The sequence below is a fragment of the Mesoplodon bidens genome (genome assembly GCF_964165515.1).
Source record: "Mesoplodon bidens genome assembly, chromosome: 6".
NCBI lineage: Eukaryota > Metazoa > Chordata > Mammalia > Artiodactyla > Ziphiidae > Mesoplodon > Mesoplodon bidens.
In genome coordinates, this window is record NC_138162.1 from 72,270,401 (window position 1) to 72,290,702 (window position 20,302).

The 20,302-nt window shown below is 36.9% G+C and overlaps 1 protein-coding gene across 5 annotated transcripts in view; it reads right to left on the reverse strand.

The window, feature by feature from the left end:
* Positions 1-20,302, reverse strand: part of RIC1 (RIC1 homolog, RAB6A GEF complex partner 1) — a 144,356-nt gene that overhangs the window by 94,101 nt on the left and 29,953 nt on the right. For all 5 annotated transcript variants that reach the window (XR_014016049.1, XM_081236804.1, XM_081236803.1 and 2 more), the window contains exon 2: positions 11,798-11,905. Coding sequence is in view for 4 of the 5 variants with exons in the window: in XM_081236804.1 (XP_081092930.1) it covers positions 11,798-11,905 (108 nt within the window). In the remaining variant the exon portion in view is untranslated. The remainder of the gene's footprint in view (positions 1-11,797; positions 11,906-20,302) is intronic.

The following is a 20,302-nucleotide window of genomic DNA, read 5'->3' on the forward strand; positions in this document are numbered from 1 at the left end:
CAGTTTTCTTTTTATTATCCTTGAGTTCTTTTCTTTTTATTTTTTGTAATCTTTTGTGTTTTTGATTCATGGTTACCCTGATTTTCAAATGTTAACCTATTACTATATCTCCTTGCTTTAGACAGGTAGTCATATAAGTTCAAACACATTCTAAAAGATCTATATTTTCTTACTCCCCTCCCCTAAATTTTGTGACTTTGATGTCCTATTTTACATCTTCATGTTATCCCCTTGCTGTTCATTGTAATTATAATCACTTTCACAAATTTTTTTGATTTTTTAAAAAATCTACGTACTGGCTTCCTTAAGTGATCAAACAATCCCTTTATGTATTTGCCTTTCCTATTGTGATTTCTCTTTCCTACAGAGTCTTGCTTCTTTTCTATCTAGAGAAGACCTATCAATATCTCTTTTAGGATAGGTTTAGTATTGCTGTATTCTTTTAGTTTTTCCTTGTCTGGGAAATTCTTTATCTCCCCTTCTACTCTAAATGATAATTTTGCTGGGTACAGTATCCTAGGCTGCAGATTTTTCCCTTTCATGACTTTGAATATATCTTGCCACTCCCTCCTGGCTTGCAAAGTTTCTGTAGAGAAATCAGGTGATAGCCTTATGGGGGTTCCCTTGTAACTGACTGACTGTTTTTCTCTTGATGCCTTAAGAATCATCTCTTTAAGTTCTGACTTTTTAATTATAACATGTCTCAGCGTAGGTCTGTTTTGGTTCATTTTGTTTGGGACCCTCTGTGCTTCCTGTACCTGGATATCTGTTTCCTTCTTTAGATTTGGGAAGTTTTCAGCCATAATTTCTTCAAATACACTTTCAATCCCCTTTTCTCTTTCTTCTCCTGGGATCCCTATTATGCGTAGATTGGAATGCTTAACATTATCCCACAGATCTCATATGTTGCTTTCAATTGTTTTTTCATTTGTCTTTCTGTCTGCTATTCTGATTGGGTGATTTCTGTTATTCTATCATCCAGATCACTTATTCATTCTTCTGCCTTATTTAGTCCACTGTTCATTGCCTTTAGCTCAGTTTTCATCTTGGCAATTGAATTGTCTAATTTTGACTGGCTCCTCTTTATAGTTTCTAGTTCCTTGTTACAGTGATCTGCATTTCTATCAATAATCTTTCTTAATTTCTTTAGCATTTTTATTACCTCCTTTTTGAACTCAGGGTTTGGTAGAATGGAGAGGTTTCTTTCATTTTGTGTTCTTTCAGGGGATTTCTCTTGTTCTTTTAATTGGGAGTGGTTCCTCCAATTTTTCATTTTACTCATATTTCTCTATCTGAATTTAGGAGAAACAGTTATCTACTGTGGTCTTAAAGGGCTGTTTTTTATTTGGGAGCATCCCTGTGTAGCCTGTGTGAGTCCAGTGTTTTTGGTGCAAGGCCTGTATTTGGTACGGATGCCTGCCATGTTCTGGCCGTTATCCCCTTGACAGAGGGGTTGTGTTGTGGTGCCCAGAGCCTGCACTGGATGTTGGGCGGGGCCTCTTCTTTGCTCTGTGGTTGTCACAGCCCTGTTGGGAGCAGGGTCTGCTCCCCAATTGTTGGAGTAGAAGCCCTCAAATCCAGTTCTAAGCTACAGTGTGAGGTAGGCAGGACTGGAATGCTCTCACTAGGAAAGGGGCCTCTGTGTATTTTTCTCCAGGAGCTGTCCACCAGGACATGCAACTCCATGATGTCACCCGCCACCTGGTGTGTGCGCCCACAAAGCACAATATTGCTGGCAATGCCTTCAAACCAGCCTCCGCTACAGGAGCATCAATAATCAACAGACTCATACATTTCTCAGGGATGTGCATGCTCACAAAGGCACTGGTGTGAAAACCCACGGAAGTCGAGCTCCTGCACCCACTATGGGAGTGCTGGTAATCTGCTCAGATTTCAGCCCTGCCTTTGCATATGCACACCCACTCTGGTGGCGCCTGCGCGCTCCCAAAACTTGCTGGTGCACATTTCCAAAGTCCACAGTGGCTGCAGCCATGTCCTGCTGGGAGCATGCTGACAATGAGGCTGCCATGGTGGGCCCACACCCTTCCCTTCGTGTGTTGACAGTGGGGCTCCTATGGCAGACCTGTGCTCCGTGCCAGTTGCATCCCAGACCACACTTCAGGCCCTTCAGGCTATCTCTGCACAGCCAAACCAAGTCCCCTCACCAGGTCTGTCCGCTGAAGCCCGAGTTTCAGCATCCAGCCCCTGCACATACCGGCAGGCCTGCATGTCGGGCTGGAAAGTGCACCAATGTGCAAGGACCGTCTATGCTGGTCTCCCTCTACCCTACCTGGCCATAAGCTGGCTCCTGTATTCGTCTCTGAAGCTCCCTATCTGTCCCAGTGGACCTCCCAGCTGGTGAAGGAGGTTCCCAGGGTGAGGAAACCTTTCTTCTTTCACAGGTCCCTCCCAGGGGTACAGGTCCTGTCCTGATTCCTTTTTATTTCCCCTTTCATCCTAACCAGTTATGTGGGCATCTTTCTTGCAGCTTTGGTTGTATTAGATCTTTTGCCAGCTTTCAGTATGTATTCTGTGAGAACTACTCCACGTGTAGATGTATTATTTTATATATCTGTGGGAGGAGGTGACCTCCATGTCCTTCTATGCTGCCATCTTGACAGCTTGTCCCTTCTTGATAAAATCATTACTGAAAGGTAAGAGACTTGTAAGACAAATTCAGGAGGTCTGCAAATAATGAATTAAAGAAAGAAAACAGGACAAACCTTGTTCTATTCTCCTCTTATTGAGGAAAAAAAAAAAAAATCCCTAGCTGCAGAAACAGACTGAAGTCTTCAGATTGAAACGCCTAAGACTCAGGTTTAATTTGGGTGGATTGGCCCGGGGTGGGAAGGAGGGAGGCAAGCAGAGGGAGACAATTTAATGAAAAAAAAAGATATAATCTTGTAAGTAAAAATAACTCAATTTCAATCACAAAGAGAAAAATCTTTCAGAGAAAAAGAATAGGTTTCCTGAAAAGGGAAAAGACTAAGATTAACACTAGACTTCTCACTAATAACCCTAGAAACCAGAGGGCACTAGAACACTACCTCATGGCTAGGGGGAAAAAAAAAAAAAAGAATCTCAATCTAAGAATCCTGTACCTAGACAGGATAACCTTCACCAGGCTTAAAGAACAGTACGTTCAGATATTATTTAATATATGAATGCCCACTGTGTGCAGAAAATGCTCTTGGCATTGAAGCTATAGTGAAAATAACAAGCAAAAAGATATGGAACTAATATTCTGGATTTGAAAAATGGACAGGGACTTCCCGGGTGGCGCAGTGGATAAGACTCCACACTCCCAATGCAGGGGGTCTGGGTTCGATCCCTGGTCAGGCAACTAGATCCCACATGCATGCCTCAACTAAGGGTTCACATGCCACAACTAAGGAGCCTGTGTGCCACAACTAAGGAAAGCTGCAACTAAGGAGCCCGCGAGCCACAACTAAGACCTGGTACAACCAAATAAATTAAAGAAAAAAAGAAAAATGGACAAACACAGGCAACCTACAGAAGAGAAACTGCAAAGGGCCAATAAATATAGGAAAAGATGCCAAACCTCACTAGCAATAGAAATTAAACAAATGGAAATTAAAATGACAAGACCATTTTTCGCCAATCCAATGCAGGCACAAATGTAGGTAAACAGGAATCTTAAGAACACATAGGAGTGACTCTGGAAACTGACACAATTTTATGAAAAAATGATTTGGCAATATTCATTATAAAGTATATACATATACACTTTGACCCAGCAATCCTACATAGGGAAAAGTGCCCTAAAGAAATAAATGCACTAATACAAAAGGGTATATGTATAACAGTGTTTACTGTAGCACTGTTTATAGTTGCCAAAGGTCCATTAAGAGAATAACAGCAAAGAATATAAGAAACTTCCACACTATGGAATATTATACAAATACTAAAACTAATAAGTTGGAAGTAATCTAGAAGGGTAGTCATAATATACTAAGTGAAAAAAATCAAATTGCAGAGTAATGTGTAAATTAAGATGTCAATTTTGTGTGAAAATAATGAAAATTTCTATATTTATCTATTTAAATATCTACTCATCTGTAAGTTAGAATCCTATGCAAACATTCAAAATCAAGTTACAGAAAAATGTTGAAGTGAGACAATGTTCATGATATAACATGTCAAAAAAGCTGTACAGCTTTCTATAAAGAAAAAAATATGTTTTCAATAATCCTCTACCTATGAAAACTCACAGATTTATCAAATGTGCTCCTCATGAACAGGTGACATTAGCAGTCACTTATAGTAATATCACTTTGGATTTAAAAACAAACAGACTTCAATAGCCTTTCAAATTCTATGTACTATTAAATATAAGTGTATCTGCAAACATCCATTAAAAAGATATAGGAACATAAGTAAAAATTAATGATTATCTGTGAGTAGTGAAGTTATTTATTTTTTCTTGTTTATCTCTACAATCCTCAGATTTTCTTCATCAAACATTTATCCCCCTTATTAAAAACTAAAACTTTTAAAAATCCAATTCTCAAAACTATAAAACTCCTAAAAGATAACATAACAGAAAATCTACATGACCTCGGTTTGGTGACGAATTTTAGATACAACACCAAAGGCACAATCGATTAAATAAACTGATAAGCTGGACATCATTAAAATTAAAAACTTCTGCTCTGCAAAAAATCTGTCAAAAGAATGAAAAGACAAGCCACAGACTGGCAGAAAATATTTGCAGAAGACATATCTGATAAAGGACTGTTACCCAAAATAACAAAGAACTCTTAAAATTCAAAAATAAGAAAACAAACAACCCAACTAAAAAATGGGCCAAAGACCTTAACAGGCACCTCACCAAAGATATATGGATGGCAAATAAGCATATGAAAAGATATCCCAGAGCATATGTCATGAGAAAAATGCAAATTAAAACAACGAGATACCACTATACACCTATTAGAATGACCATAATCCAAAACACTGACAACACTGTCAAAGATGTGGAGTAACAGGAACTCTCATTCATTGCTGATGGGAATACAAAATGGTACAGCCACTCTGGAAGACAGTTTGGCAGTTTCTTACAAAACTAAACATAGTTTTACCATACAACCCAGCAAGTGCACCTCAGCACATGAAAGGAGTTGAAAACATGTCCATACAAAAACCTGCACAAAGATGTTTATACCAGCTTTATTCATAACTGCTAAAATTTGGAAGCAACCAAGATGTCCTTCAGTAGGTGAATGTATAAACTGTAATACATCCAAACAATGATTTAATATTCATGCTAAAAAGTAATGAGCTATTAAGTCATGAAAAGACATGGAGGAACGTTAAATGCATACTACTAAGTGAAAGAAGCTAACCTGAAAAGACTACATACTGTATGATTCCAATTATATGACATTCTAGAAAAGGCAAAACTATGAAGACAGTAAAACAGATCAGTGGCTGCCAGGGGTTATGGAATATGAAGGGATAAATAGGCAAAGCACAGAGGATCTGAGGGGCAGTGAAACTACTCTTTATATACTATAATGGTGGATACATGTCATTATCAATTCATCCAAACCCACACAATGTACAACACTAAAAGTGCACCGTAATGCAAACTATGGTCTCTGGGTGATAATGATGCTGAATGTAGATTCACCAATTGTAACAAATATATCACTCTAGTGGAGGATAATGGGGGGAGGCTATGCATGTGTTGGGGCAGGGAGTAATGAAAGAAATCTCTATACCTTCCTCTCAATTTTGCTGTTAACTTAAAATTGCTCTAAAAGACAAAGTCTATTTTTCATAAAGTCGATTTATGAACTTATAATTCATGTAAGCTAAACCATTAATTCATGTTTTAAATTACACAGAGATGAATTAACTTAAATCACTTGAATCAGGTCAGCATTTACTTAGCATATTTAACATAAACCAGACTACAATAGCTAAATTTATGTTCATCATGACATCTCCAGTTGTATGGAAATGTATGTTCTAGAAAAAGACTAGGAGCAATAACCAGGTAAAATAAAAACTGGACTTTCAGTAGCCAAAAAGAGTAAGTTGTTTGTTATCTTCTCTTACATATGTATTTTACCCATCCCCAACTTGAGAACAGAAATAATTCCAAACTTCTTTGTTTTCTTAATATTTAGTATATGCAAAGGTTAATAAATTATTGTGAAATTGTTTCTGTAGAGGCTGTTTCTAGTTATCTGGTAACTGGCCCTGGGGTAATTAGGAGTGGGGAATAGTGGCCCTAGTTAAAGAGCTCCATAAAGGATGTGGTTGAGGGTACAGGCTGTGAAGTGCTTGGTTTGCCCATGAAAGGAACATTAGCAGGTAATCCTTTACTATCTCTAGAAATTGGCTAGCCCTGAGAGGGGCAGTCTCTTCCAGGGCCAGCTTCAAAGCATCAAAATACAGAAAAACAACAACAAAAGATTACAGAGAGAAAACAAACTTTCATAAATTTTACTGTTACAAAATTCTAAATATAATAGTGATGAAAATTTAGTACAATTTTTCTTTGTAATATATATCCACTAAAGAGAATGAAATTCTTTTTGTGGGGATAATATTTTTTGCTTAATTGAGATTTAAAGTTTATGTTCCCCTGCCAACATAATACTCAATGGGGAAAAGCTGAAAGCCTTCCTGCTAAAATCTAGAACAAGACAAGGATGCCCACTATCACCACTTCTATTCAACATAATATTGGAAGTCCTAGCCGAAGCAATCAGACAAGAAAAGGAAATAAAAGGTATCCAAATTGGAAGGGAAGAGGTAAAATTGTCATAATACACAGATGACAAGATACTATATATCGAAAACCCTAAAAACTCCACACAGGGGCTTCCCTGGTGGCGCAGTGGTTGAGAGTCCGCCTGCCGATGCAGGGGACACGGGTTCATGCCCCGGTCCGGGAGGATCCCACATGCCGCGGAGCAGCTGGGCCCGTGAGCCATGGCTGCTGAGCCTGCGTGTCCGGAGCCTGTGCTCCACAATGGGAGAGGCCACAACAGTGAGAGGCCTGCATACCACAAAAAAAAAAAAACTCCACACAAAAACTACTAGAACTGATAAACGAGTTCAGCAATGTAGCAGGATTAACATACAGAAATCAGTTGCACCTCTTTACCCTACCAATGAAATATCAGAAAGTTAAAAAAAAAAATCCCTTTAAAACTGCATCCAAAAAATGAAAATACTTAGGAATTAAACTGACGAAGGAGGTTAAAGACTTATATGCTGAGAATTATAAAACATTGATAAAGGAAACTGAAGATGACTCAAAGAAATGGAAAGACATTTCATGCTTTTGGACTGAAAAAATGAATATTGTTAAAATGGCCATACTACCCAAAGCAATCTACAGATTTAAGGCAATCCCTATCATAAAATTACCCATGACCTTTTTCACAGAACTAGAACAAATAATCATAAAATTTATATGTAACCATAAAAGACCCAGAATTGTCAAAGCAATCCTGAGGAAAAAGAACACAGCAGGAGGCATAACTCTCCCAGACTTCAGAAAATGCTACAAAGCTACAGTAATCAAAACAGCATGGCATGGTACTGGCACAAAAACAGACATATGGATAAATGGAACAGAGAGCCCATAAATAAATCCACACACCCACACTCAGTCAATCTTCGACAAAGGAGGCAAGAAGTCATCTCTTCTTCTTCTTCTTCTTGCTGAAGAAGTCTCTTCAGCAAGTAGTGTTGGGAAAGCTGGACGGCTGCATGTACATCAGTGAAGTTAGAACACACTCTCACACCACACACAAAAATAAACTCAAAGTGGCTTAAAGACTTAAATATAAGACATGACACCATAAAACTCCTAGAAGAGAACATAGGCGAAACATTCTCTGACATAAACTGTAGCAGTGTTTTCTTAGGTCAGTCTCCTAAGGTAATAGAAATAAAAACAAAAATAAAGAAATGGGACCTATTCAGACTTATAAGCTTTGGCACAGCAAAGGAAACCATGAACAAAATGAAAAGAAAACCTATGAAATGGGAGAAAATATTTGCAAATGATGTGACCAACAAGGGCTTAATTTCCAAAATATACAACAGCTCATACAACTCAATAACAAAAAATCAAACAACCCAATCAAAAAATGGGCAGGGGCTTCCCTGGTGGCGCAGTGGTTGAGAGTCCGCCTGCTGATGCAGGGGACATGGGTTCGTGCCCCAGTCCGGGAAGATCCCACATGCCGCGGAGCGGCTGGGCCTGTGAGCCATGGCCGCTGAGCCTGCGCGTCCAGAGCCTGTGCTCTGCAACGGGAGAGGCCACAATAGTGAGAGGCCCATGTACAGCAAAACAAAAACAAAAACAAAAAAAAACTACAGTGAGGTATCATCTCACACTGGCAGAATGGCCATTATCAAAAAGTCTACAAATATTAAATGCCGAAGAGGGTGTGGAGAAAAGGGAACTCTCCTACACTGCTGGTGGAAATGTAAACTGGTGCAGCCACTATGGAAAACAGTATGGAGGTTCCTTAAAAAACTAAAAACAAAGTTACCATATGATCTAGCAAGCCCACTCCTGAGCATATGGTCTGGAAAAAAGGAAAAGTCTAATTTGAAAAGACACATACACCCCAATGTTCAGAGCAGCACTATTTACAATCGCCAAGACATGGAAGCAACCTAAGTGTCCATCAACAGATGAATGGATAAAGATGTTGTGTATATATATGGAATACTACTCAGCCATAAAAAAGAATGAAATAATGCCCATTTGCAGCAACATGGATGGACCTAGAGATAATCATACTAAGTGAAGTAGGTAGACAGAAAGAGACAAATACCACATTATATCACTTACATGTGGAATCTAAAATATGATAAAAATGAACTTATGTACAAAACAGAAACAGAGTCACAGACACAGAAAACAAACTTATGGTTACCAAACAGGGATGGGGGTGGAGGAGGGATAAATTAGGAGCTTGGGATTAGCCAATACAAACTACTAAATATAAAAAAAATAACCAAGTTCCTACTGCACAGCACAGGAAACTATATTCAATATCTTGTAACAAACCATAATGGAAAATAATATGAAAAATAAATAAATGTATATATATAAATATAAATATATGTATATAACTGAATCACTTTGCTATACACCAGAAACACAACACTGCAAACAACTATATTTCAATTAAAAATAAAGTTAGTGTTCCCACGATCAAAATCAATTGCAAAGTTTCCTCTTAATGCTAGTCTGTAATGTGATTTTACATATTTATATGTGAAAATGTGTTTTCAAACCAGCACTGCCAAATACTGATATCAACCCATGAGCATATGATTTTAATTGAATACATTCATCACTTGGTAGGCAATTATAAAGTCTACTAGATTTCTTCTCTGTTTGCCTATTAACATGTCATTACATTGTAATCACTTCCAACTGAAGGTTAGGTGGAAGCACTCCTCATTTGCACAATTAATGGATTATGAATATGGAAATTTCTTTTGTAATTGCATCAAGGTCCAAAAAATACTACTTGAACTGTGGTTTGACCTTAGAAAAAATATCTATTGCTAATTTTTCTTGGAAATAGACATCTTACTTCTTGTTAACTTTTGACAGCAGTGGAAATATAAAAAGCAGCCTAACTTTACTTGTAATTCAAACATTAGCTGTCATCAAAATGGCTTAACCACATATAAGTTTCACATATAAGCACTGTTTTGCTTTATAGTTTTAAATTCATTGGGAAACATTATCAAGTCTGCAGCAAAGCTATTTTCCAAAGTCATTCAATGCCCCACAGGTGATTAAGAGTGGTTCCTCAAGTCCAAAAAATTTCATCCTCACACATGAGCTCAAAAAATTCACAATAAATCTTTACCACTAACTGTTAAGCCATCAAAAGACTGTGGGCTTGGGCAAGTCAGGATATTCAGCTTCTATTTCTGACAAAAACTTAAAATAACCATCAGTTTTAAATGTTTACATATGCATAAGCTTTTTGTAAATTTGTCCAACTAAAGCCTTTTTCTGCTCCATGTGTTTACCACCATCAATCAAGACACCTTAGTGGATTCTACTTCAGGTTGTACTGAATTAGTGTTTTCTCAACTTTGAAAATTTTTTTCACCTGAAGTTGTCCCACACATGCTATTCATGGGGAGTAATTCTTAGTCATTTCACATTCTGTCTTGATATTCAAATAAACTGAGCAGTATTAACATTTGTCAGTTCATCATAAGAACCAAGCAAACTTACTTTGATTGCACCTTCATTTGTGAAAAAATTCTAATGTGATGAGATAATCCATTTTAAATTTTCTAATTTTTCCTGACTACTAATTTCAGTGAGCTGGGAATACTGTGATTAGTACGTAGCTGGGTAATTTCAACTTATACTGTATTCTTCTGGCATCACTAAAGTGTCATTCCATAATAAACACAATATTTTGTCATCTAATTCAGTAATAAAATAATATACATGTGCTTTAAAAGCATGAAATTCAAAATCTATTTTTCTCTTTTTATTCCTTTGACATGATCAGTATGAACACAATACAGCAATATGCGTGGCACTTGAAACAATGAATTTATAAATGCTTTATTATAATTTATACTGCACTGAGAAGAGTGAAGAGATAAAGCACCACGTATGGTAACTGTCAGGATTACTCAACTCAGCTGTTGTCCCTTGAAAGCGGCTAGACAATATGTAAATAAATTAGCATTTTTGTACTCAAAAAAAACATTATTGATGGACAATAAAATTTAAATTTCATGTAATTTTCACCTGTCAAAAATACTATTCCTCTTTCATTTTTTCAATAATTTAAATACATAAAACTATTCTTAGTTCATGGTCCATACACCAACAGGAAGCAGAGTAAATTTGGTACATGGTTGGTAGTCTGCAAACCCTTGCTGCAGGAAGTGAGGAACTACTCAATATTTTTTACTTTATGGAGCCACTTTCAGATGATTAACCCAGTCAGCATTATATAGCATGAACAGGAAAAGGACTGAAAGCAGAGAGATAAATCAGTGTAGTACTTGACAGTAAATGGAATCTAAGTACCTAATTCTAAAGTCCTTCTCTCCAATATACACTATCTGTGTAACTTTGGATAAAACAATTTCTCAAACCCTCAATACACTAATCTACTACGAAGGACAATTGTATCTACTTCGAAGTGTCAATTTAAAGCTTAGAAGAGATGATACACCTAATGCGGTTATAATAATAGTTACATGGAAGGTGCTCTCAATAAATGTATTATTGCTAATTCAAATTAGGTGATGATGACAGCCCAAGAGCTGACAATGAAAAGGTAAAATTAACCAGACCTAAGCACATTAATGGAATAGAGGAGAAATGCAGAAGTAAACACAAATAGATATGAGAATGCAGTATGACATAAACACAAAGTTTATCATTTTTATGAGACATCCTTGGGAACAGAGGGCAGGATTTATAATATAAATTTGGGAATACCATGTAAATACAGATGAAAGCTTAAAAAATCTAGATTAGACTTCAAGGACAAAACAGGAAAGTGAGAGGAATAAAAAGAAAAGGATATAGGCACCGTTTAGGTATGAGAGGAAATAGAAGAATCAAGAAAGACGATATAGTAGGAGTAACCTGAATAGAAGAATCGGTACAGCAATTCCTATCACAGATGGTAAATACTAATGGGTATGAAAAAGTGAAAGGATCTTATCTAAGAGAATTAAATTTAAATGCGATGTAATGATTTCATAAGAAAACAGCATTAAAGTTGAAAAATGTACTTACTGACACAGCTATCATGGTACTATCTGGCCTCCATTCAGCTTGCTTGTAGGATCCAAACTGAGAAGATGATTTTGCAGGTTCCTTGTAGGTTATGATTAAAACACTAGGCTGGAAGAAAACAGTTTTATTTTATTAATATCTCATAAAAAGTAAAAAAATCTAAGATAACATCATGGAGTACACTGACAGTATTTTAATAATTCTAGAAGTATAATAAAAGATAACATAATCCAATATTAAATGAGTTTAAACAGTCCAAGCAAATCAACTAAAAAGAACCATAAAGAAAGACAATCTGAATAAGCCTATATCCATTAAAGAAATTGAATTGATAATAATCTTCAAAAACAGAAAGGACAGGGCTTCCCTGGTGGCGCAGTGGTTCAGAGTCCGCTTGCCGATGTAGGGGACACAGGTTCGTGCCCCGGTCCGGGAAGATCCCACATGCTGCGGAGCGGCTGGGCCTGTGAGCTATGGCCGCTAAGCCTGCGCGTCCGGAGCCTGTGCTCCGCAACAGGAGAGGCCACAACAGTGAGAGGCCCGCGTACTGCAAAAAAAAAAAAAAAAAAAAAACAGAAAAGACCAGGCCCAGATGGGTTCACTGGTGGATTCTACCAAACCTTTAAGGAAGAAATTATACAAAATTTCTACAATCTCTTCCACAAGATAAAAGCAGAGAATACTAGTTCCTTCTATGAGGCCAGTATTACCCTAATACTAAAACCAGAAAAGACATTAGAAAATAAAATGACAAACCAAGAGCTCTCATGCATAGATGCAAAAATTCTGAACACAATATTAGCAAATCAAATCCAAAAATGTATAAAAAGAATTATATACTATAATCAAGTGCTATTTATTACAGATCTGCAGGATTGGTTCAACATTTGAAAATTAATATAATCTACCATCATATCAACAGACTAAAGGGAAAAAAAATCACATGATCTTATCAATAGATGCAGAGAAAGAATTTGACAAAATCCAACACCCATTCATGACAAAAACTCTCAGCAAACTAGAAACAGAGGGGAACTTCTTCAACCTGACAAAGAACATCTACAAAAACCTTTAGCTAAAAACATACTCACTGGAAGAAACTAGCTTTCCTGATAAGATCAGGAACAAACTAAGGATACTCCCTCTTACCCTTCCTTTTCAAAATCATACTGGGAGAACACAAGAAAAGGAAATGAAAGATATACAGATTGAGAAGAAAGAAATACAACTTATTCTTAGATGACATGACTGCCCATATAGAAAATCAGAAAGAATGAATAATAACAAAAAAACTTGTGGAAATAATAAGTGACTATGGCAAGGTTGCAGGATACAATATTAATATATACAAGTCTAACTGCTTTCCTATATACTAGCAATGAACAAGTGGAATTTTCAACAAAAAATATTTAGATATAAATTCAAAATATGTGTAGGATCTATGTGAGGAAAACTACAAAGTTTCAATGAACAAAATAAAATAAGAAAAAATAAATGGAGAGATATTCCAAATTCATGGATTAAAAAGCTCAGTATTGTCAAGATGTTCAGTTCTTCCCAATTTGATCTACAGATTCAACACAATCCCAATCAAAATCACAGCAAGTTATTTTATAGATATTGACAAACTGGTTCTAAGGTTTACATGGAGAGGCAAAAGACCGAGAACGACCAACACAATATTGAAGGAAACGAACTAAGTTGAAAGGCTGACACCGCCCAACTTCAAGACTTACTATAAAGATACAGTAATGAAGAGAGTGTGGTATTGGCAAAAGAATAGAAAACAGATCAATGAAAGAATAGCCCAGAAACAGACACACATAAATACAGTCAACTGACCTTTGACAAAGAAGCAAAGGCAACACAATGGAGAACAGATAGTTTTCAACAAATGATGCTGGAACAACTGGACATCCACTTTCTGGCACTACAAGAAGCTCCACAAGGTCATCTTGTACTCTGTCTGTCCTTGCCCTAAAATCAGGCATTTTTTCAGGGATTCCTGACCCTTTCATTAGAGATAGTATTTAGAAAAGAAGACATGAAAACAAGATGCTTACTGCTAGTGGGGTGTCATTACCTGTAGGTCCTCTCAGCAAACAAAGTAGGAAGTATATAAACCTATACTAACCCAAATATACACACGTATCTCTACATATTTCTCTCAATATATGCATATATTTATAAACAAAAATATATGTGACTATAATCAAGCACAATGTGGTTCTTTCTAGCCTTCTCCCTTATTTATTTGGAACTTTCTTCAGACAGTGAGAACCTGGCTATCATTTCATACAACTAATTTAGCTCTTTGTTCAACCTTACCATATGTATATAGTATTTTGGAATTGCTAACTATACCCCTATAAAAAAACAAATTTACCAAATACAATACAGTTTTTTTGGATAACTTCTACTTTAGCCTTAGAATAATGAGTTACAATGCCATTTTCCAAAGTTACATAGGTCATCCCCTTAAAAGCTTTTTTTAATCTCTGAAAGTGAAATATAAAAGTTGATAAGAAGCTAACAAAGCTCCAAACACATTAAAATTGCTAGGCATTAGTTGTCTGTACTTCGAATATCAATTAAAAGTTAAAAACAAATACCCTGGGAGCAGTGACATTAGCAAAATGTCAGTAAAAAGTCCTAGATTCTCTTTCTTCCCCACCACCCCCCACGACAATTCGCAGACAAATCCCCTTTTGTGAGAAATACAGAAACAAATTGAAAAGCACCTGAATGCTGGATGAATGAGAGATCACACTCATCAAAGCTGGTAGGGAAATTCAGGACACCTTCTCACCAGAATTCCTACCACCAACACAGTGCCATACAATCAGGATGAGACCCTCCAACTCCCAGCTAATCTCTACAAAGGAAAAGGGGTGGTCTGTGTGTCAGATGCCCCAACCTTTCCACAGGGATCCTCAGAGGACAGGCTTCTAACTTGTCAGTCTTGAAGCACTGTCAGGACTGGCATAATCTAGCTACCTCGGGGAGAACAGAGACAACAGCTTGGTCTGGTAGTCACCAATAGCTCCTCTCCACAGCTTAGCACAGTTAGCAGAGAAAATAATTCTAGCTCTCAGCTTTTCCTGGGAAAAAAAAGAGTTGATCCACACATCCAAAAGCCCAATTGCTATGGGGCCTATTCAAAGGAATGGGTTCTGTCTTACCTGCCTCAGAGTGCTGACAGGATCTGGAAAAATCTAGCTGCCTGGGGGCTAGTGAGCACAGAGACAGAGGTTTGGGCAGGCAGTTGCCATAGCCCCTCTCCCTGGCTAAGTATAGAGCAAGTAGATTAAAAGCAAGTAGTAGATCCCCAACTTCTCCCTGGGGAGCTAAAGATTAGTCCACAATTCCAAAGCCCCAACTTTTCCGGGGACTGCCTAAAAAAGGGGTGGGGCGAGGGGGGTTCTGTCTTGCCTTCCACTGGGCAATAATGAGACCTGGCAAAATTTAGCCATCAGGTAGCTAATGAGAATAGAGACCGAGGTTTGGGCTGCCAGTTCCCAAAGCTCCTCCCCCCAGCTCAGCACAGAGCAAGTGGATGAAAAAACGCAGCTCTCAGCTTCTCCCAAGAGAGGGAAAGAGTTGGCTAAACCATCAGATGATCCAACTTTTTTAGAGGCTGCCTGAGAAATGGCTTCAGTCTCACTTGTTTTGATGCTGTGAGGGGATGTAGAATAACCTAGACACCAGGCGGCTGCAAAGAATAAAATAAGCATGCTGAACTAGAATATAGTTTTGAGATGCCACCAGAATCTCTGGCTGGGCTGACTGGTAGGGATTTTCTTCTGTATGAGGCCAATCCATAAAGACTGGAGAGGTGGCTGCTTTGCCTAATGCACAAACACCAAAAAAGAGAGTCAAGGAAGATGAAGAAATAGGCAAGTATGTTCCAAAGGACACAAGAAAAATCTCTAGAAAGAGATCCTAATGGGGCTTCCCTGGTGGCACAGTGGTTAAGAATCCCCCTGCCAATGAAGAGGACACGGGTTTGAGCCCTGGTCTGGGAAGATCCCACATGCCGCAGAGCAACTGAGCCCGTGCTCCACAACTACTGAGCCTGTGCTCTGGAGCCCGCGAGCCACAACTACTGAGCCCACGAGCCACAACTACTGAGCCCACATGCCAAAACTACTGAGGCCTGCATGCCTAGAGCCCGTGCTCTGCAGTGGAAGAGGTCACCACAGTGAGAGGCCTGTGCACCGCAGCAAGGAGTGGCCCCCGCTCGCCACAACTGGAGAGGGCCCGTGTGTAGCAGCGAAGACCCAACACAGCCAAAAGTAAAATAAATAAAATAAATTAAAAAAATATATATAAACATATTTTATATACATATTATACATATAATTTATTATATATAAATATAAAACTACCAAACAGAAATCACAAAGCTAAAGAATATAATAACTGAAATAAAAACTCACTAGAGGGGCTTCCCTGGTGGCACAGTGGTTGAGAGTCCGCCTGTCGATGCAGGGGACACGGGTTCGTGCCCCGGTCCGGGAAGATCCTACATGCCGCGGAGCGGCTGGGCCCATGAGCCATGGCCACTGAGCCTGCGTGTCCGGAGCCTGTGCTCCGCAATGGGACAGGCCACGACAGTGAGACGCCCGTGTACCGGGAAAAAAAAAAAAAAAAAAACTCACTAGAGAGATTCAACAGAAGACTAGATCAGGCAGAAAGAAAAAAGGTCTAAGAAAAGTCATCAGGAATCATTCAATCACAAAAACAAAAAGAAAAAAAAAAGAAAAAAAGAGTAAAGAAAAACAACCTGAGGAACTTGTGAGATACCAACAAGCAGATCAATGTATGCTCAGGAGAAAGAGAAATGACCAGAAAACTTTTTCAAAGAAATAATGGCTGAAAACTTCCCAAATCTGGGGAAGGAAATGGATGCCCTGATACAAAAAGCCCAAAGAACCCCGAAGAGGAACTCAAAGAAATCCACAATGAGACAAATTAAAATTAAATTGTCAAAAGTCAAAGCAAAGAGAGTTTTGAAAGCAGAAGAAAAAGGCAACTTGTCATGTACAAGGGAACCCCCATAGGACTATATAAGCAAATTTCTCAGCAGAAACCTTGCAGGCCAGAAAGGAGTGGGATGATATATCCTAAGTGCTAAAAGAAAAAAGCCGCCAACCAAGAATACTATAACTGGCAAGCTATCCTTCAAAAAAGAAGGAAAATTAAAATCTTTCCCAAACAAAAACTGACGGTGTTCATCACCACTAGACCTACTTACCAGAAATGCTAAAGGGAGTTCTTCAGGTTAAAATGAAAGGTCACAGAACAGCAACACTATAGCATAAAAAAAGTATAAAACCGACTGGTACAGGTAAATATATAGACAAATACAGAACACTATAATGATAAGTAAATTCCTGTTAATCCTAGCATAAAAGTTAAAAGACGGAAGTATCAAAAGAACCTAATAAATATAGTAATAGATGCATAACATCTATTAATTAATTAATTCACCAATTAGAGACCTATATGTAAAACCTGATCCATCAAAGTTCAGGAATATAGAAGAAAATCTTTTGTGGTCTTAGGTTAGGCTAAGAGTTCTTAGATAAGACACAGTATTTATTTCATGGCTCACAAAATAAATATTATTAAAACTGACAGACTGGTCCTTATAAAAATCAAATGTTTCTCTTCAAAAAACACTACTAAAAAGAATAAAAGACATGCTACAAACTGGAAAAAAATATTTGCAAATCACATATCTGCATCAATGACTTGTATCCAGAACAAATGAAGAATTCTTAAAACGCAGTAAATATATATATATACAATCCAATTTTTTAAATAGGCAAAAATTTAAATAAAATAATTACAGCATTGTATTTAACACGTAAATACAAAAACATACTGATATAAGGAACTGAATAAATGAAAGCAAAGGGACAGCTCTTTCTTACATAGAATTCCAATTAATAAATAGAGAAGGAAAAAGGATGTAGAGAATCATCATTAGATAAACACCACATAATTAGCTGCAGACAAGATCCAGTGATAGACATAAAATCAGTGAGCAAAAGTTTCAGGAAAAATAGGATATGCACAGTATCTTCCCCCAGTTCCTTTTTAACTACAAAAAGAATGACAGTTTATAGTAGAGAAACCTCGCAGACACCAAGTGATCAAGGTAAAGGTCACCAATAGTAAGATATATGAACATCATGAACTCCTTGATATAATACTGAGTAGGACATTTTTGTGATAATTTCTGCCAAAAACACATAAACGCATTCCATTCATGAGAAAAATCAAATAAACCCAAGCTGATAGATTCTATAAATGAACTGATCAGTATTCTTCAAAAGGATCAAGGTCATAAAAGAGAAGGAAAATTGAACAACTATTACTGAATGGAAAAGACTAAGAAATAACAACTACATCAGTAGAAAAATTAGGGAAAATTTCAATGAAATCTGTACTTTAATAATACTGTACCAATGTTAATTTCCTCTTTATAATTATGCTAAGTGAAAGACACACAAGAACAACCAAAAAAGAAGTACATACTGTCTGATTTCATTCATATAAAATTCTAGAAAATGAAAACTAATCTACAGTGAGAGAGAGTAAGCAGATGAGTGCCCAGAGATAGAGGGCAGTGGGAAGCCACTACAAAGAGACAGGAGGAAACATCTGGGGGTAATGGATATGTTCATTATCATGATTATAGTGATGGTTTAATAGGTGCATACACATCAAACTTAATCAAATTTACACTGTAAACATGTACAATTTATGTATATGTCAATTATATTTATATTTATGTCAAGTATATCCTAAAAAAGTTTTAAAAGTTAAAAACAAGTTATCTTAGATGGTCTTTTGAAGAACTAATTAAAGGGGAAAAAAAACATACTTACAGAGGCCTACTCAGAATCTGTTGCAAAAACCTAAAAGAGAAACCTGAACTATGATAGAAGGTAGGAGGGACAGAAAGAAGACAAAAACAACAAAAACTGATTGTAATTTGTTTCACAACTACAATACATACATGCAAGATACAAGTTAGAGTAAATTGCATCTTTATTTTTGATGATTTAGGGATCTCTGACCTATTTAAAAGGTTGTTTTTTTAATGTTAATGACAAAGGAGACAACGTTAACCAATCAAAAAAGGGGCTTTTAAGAAGGTTTCTATTGTTATAATCAGCAATGATGATAATTTGCCTACTGGATTAATAAAGGTAAAAGAGCAAATCAGAGTGACAATATTTAATCACTAATTTAAAATCATAGTATGTTTTAGTATTTACTAATTTATTTCTAACTATTTCAATATTCATATATCTTATAAACTTTTCATTTCTCAAAATGAATGACTTCCCTAATTTGGAAGTCAGAAAGCATATCACACCTGATATTGTTATTCTGCTTGTATCCATATCAAAAGAATAATGTACAATAACGTGGGCTTATGAAACTGCTAAATTTTTCTGTAAAGCAGACAACCAGCAGCCTTCAGTCCCACCTCTCTTCTAGTGACTTACATTTTGCATAAATGTTAATAAGTACTACTTTGACTCTGTAAATAGCAGAAATCAACGTGTTTAAAGGCCCCCAATTGTTGACTCTATTAAAAAAAATCCTTTCTAGGAGGCAATTTTACTCCTTACAAAACTGTCTCTGTGTCTAAATATATGTATACCTAATGAAGTCTATCAGATATTTCCTTGTAACTTGTAACATGGTAACACAGATTCAAGTAAGCATTAATTTTTCTCCATAAAAAGTACTTTCTGGTACTGGGGGTTAGGACTTCAATATATCTTTTGGCGGGAGACATGATTCAACCCATAACATTCTCTTTGTAATGCTCTATAATAATTGAGAAGTGGTGTACTAAGAGTAAATAAAAACATCCTATGACTGTATGTCTTATTGTGTATGTCTACTAAGGCTGTGCAAACTTTCTGCAACAAGAGAAATGCACTATCCAATACAGTATATACTAGTCACATGTGACTACTGAGCACTTGAAACATGGCTAGTTTAAGGAAATGATTTTATTTTACTGAATTCTTAATAAACTAAAATTTTTAGTAATATATGACCGGTGGTTTCCTTGCTGGATATAATGAAGTAGGTTCTGTAGATCTCATGATTGTTCATTTAAAGGGCTGAAGACCAATTCAGTTACAAAAATCCTGTGTTAACACTGAACAGGTTTCTTTACCACAGAGCTTTAGCAAATCTTTAGTGGGCTGATGTACACTGTAAATCTTCAATAGATACAGTATGTATATTTCCCAAGTTTATTTGATTAAACAACTCGTCTTTCCCTAGATTACCACACAGTATCAAGAGTTCCGTATACCAGCCTCCAGGAAATTCTATTCTACACTTTTTGAGTAGTTATATGTGTATATTATGTCTGATAAACTAAATGTCATCAACGTTTAAAGTCTACTTTTTACTTTTTTATAGTGTCTAATTTACTGCGCTTTAGTGTATTCAGAGTTGTGCAAT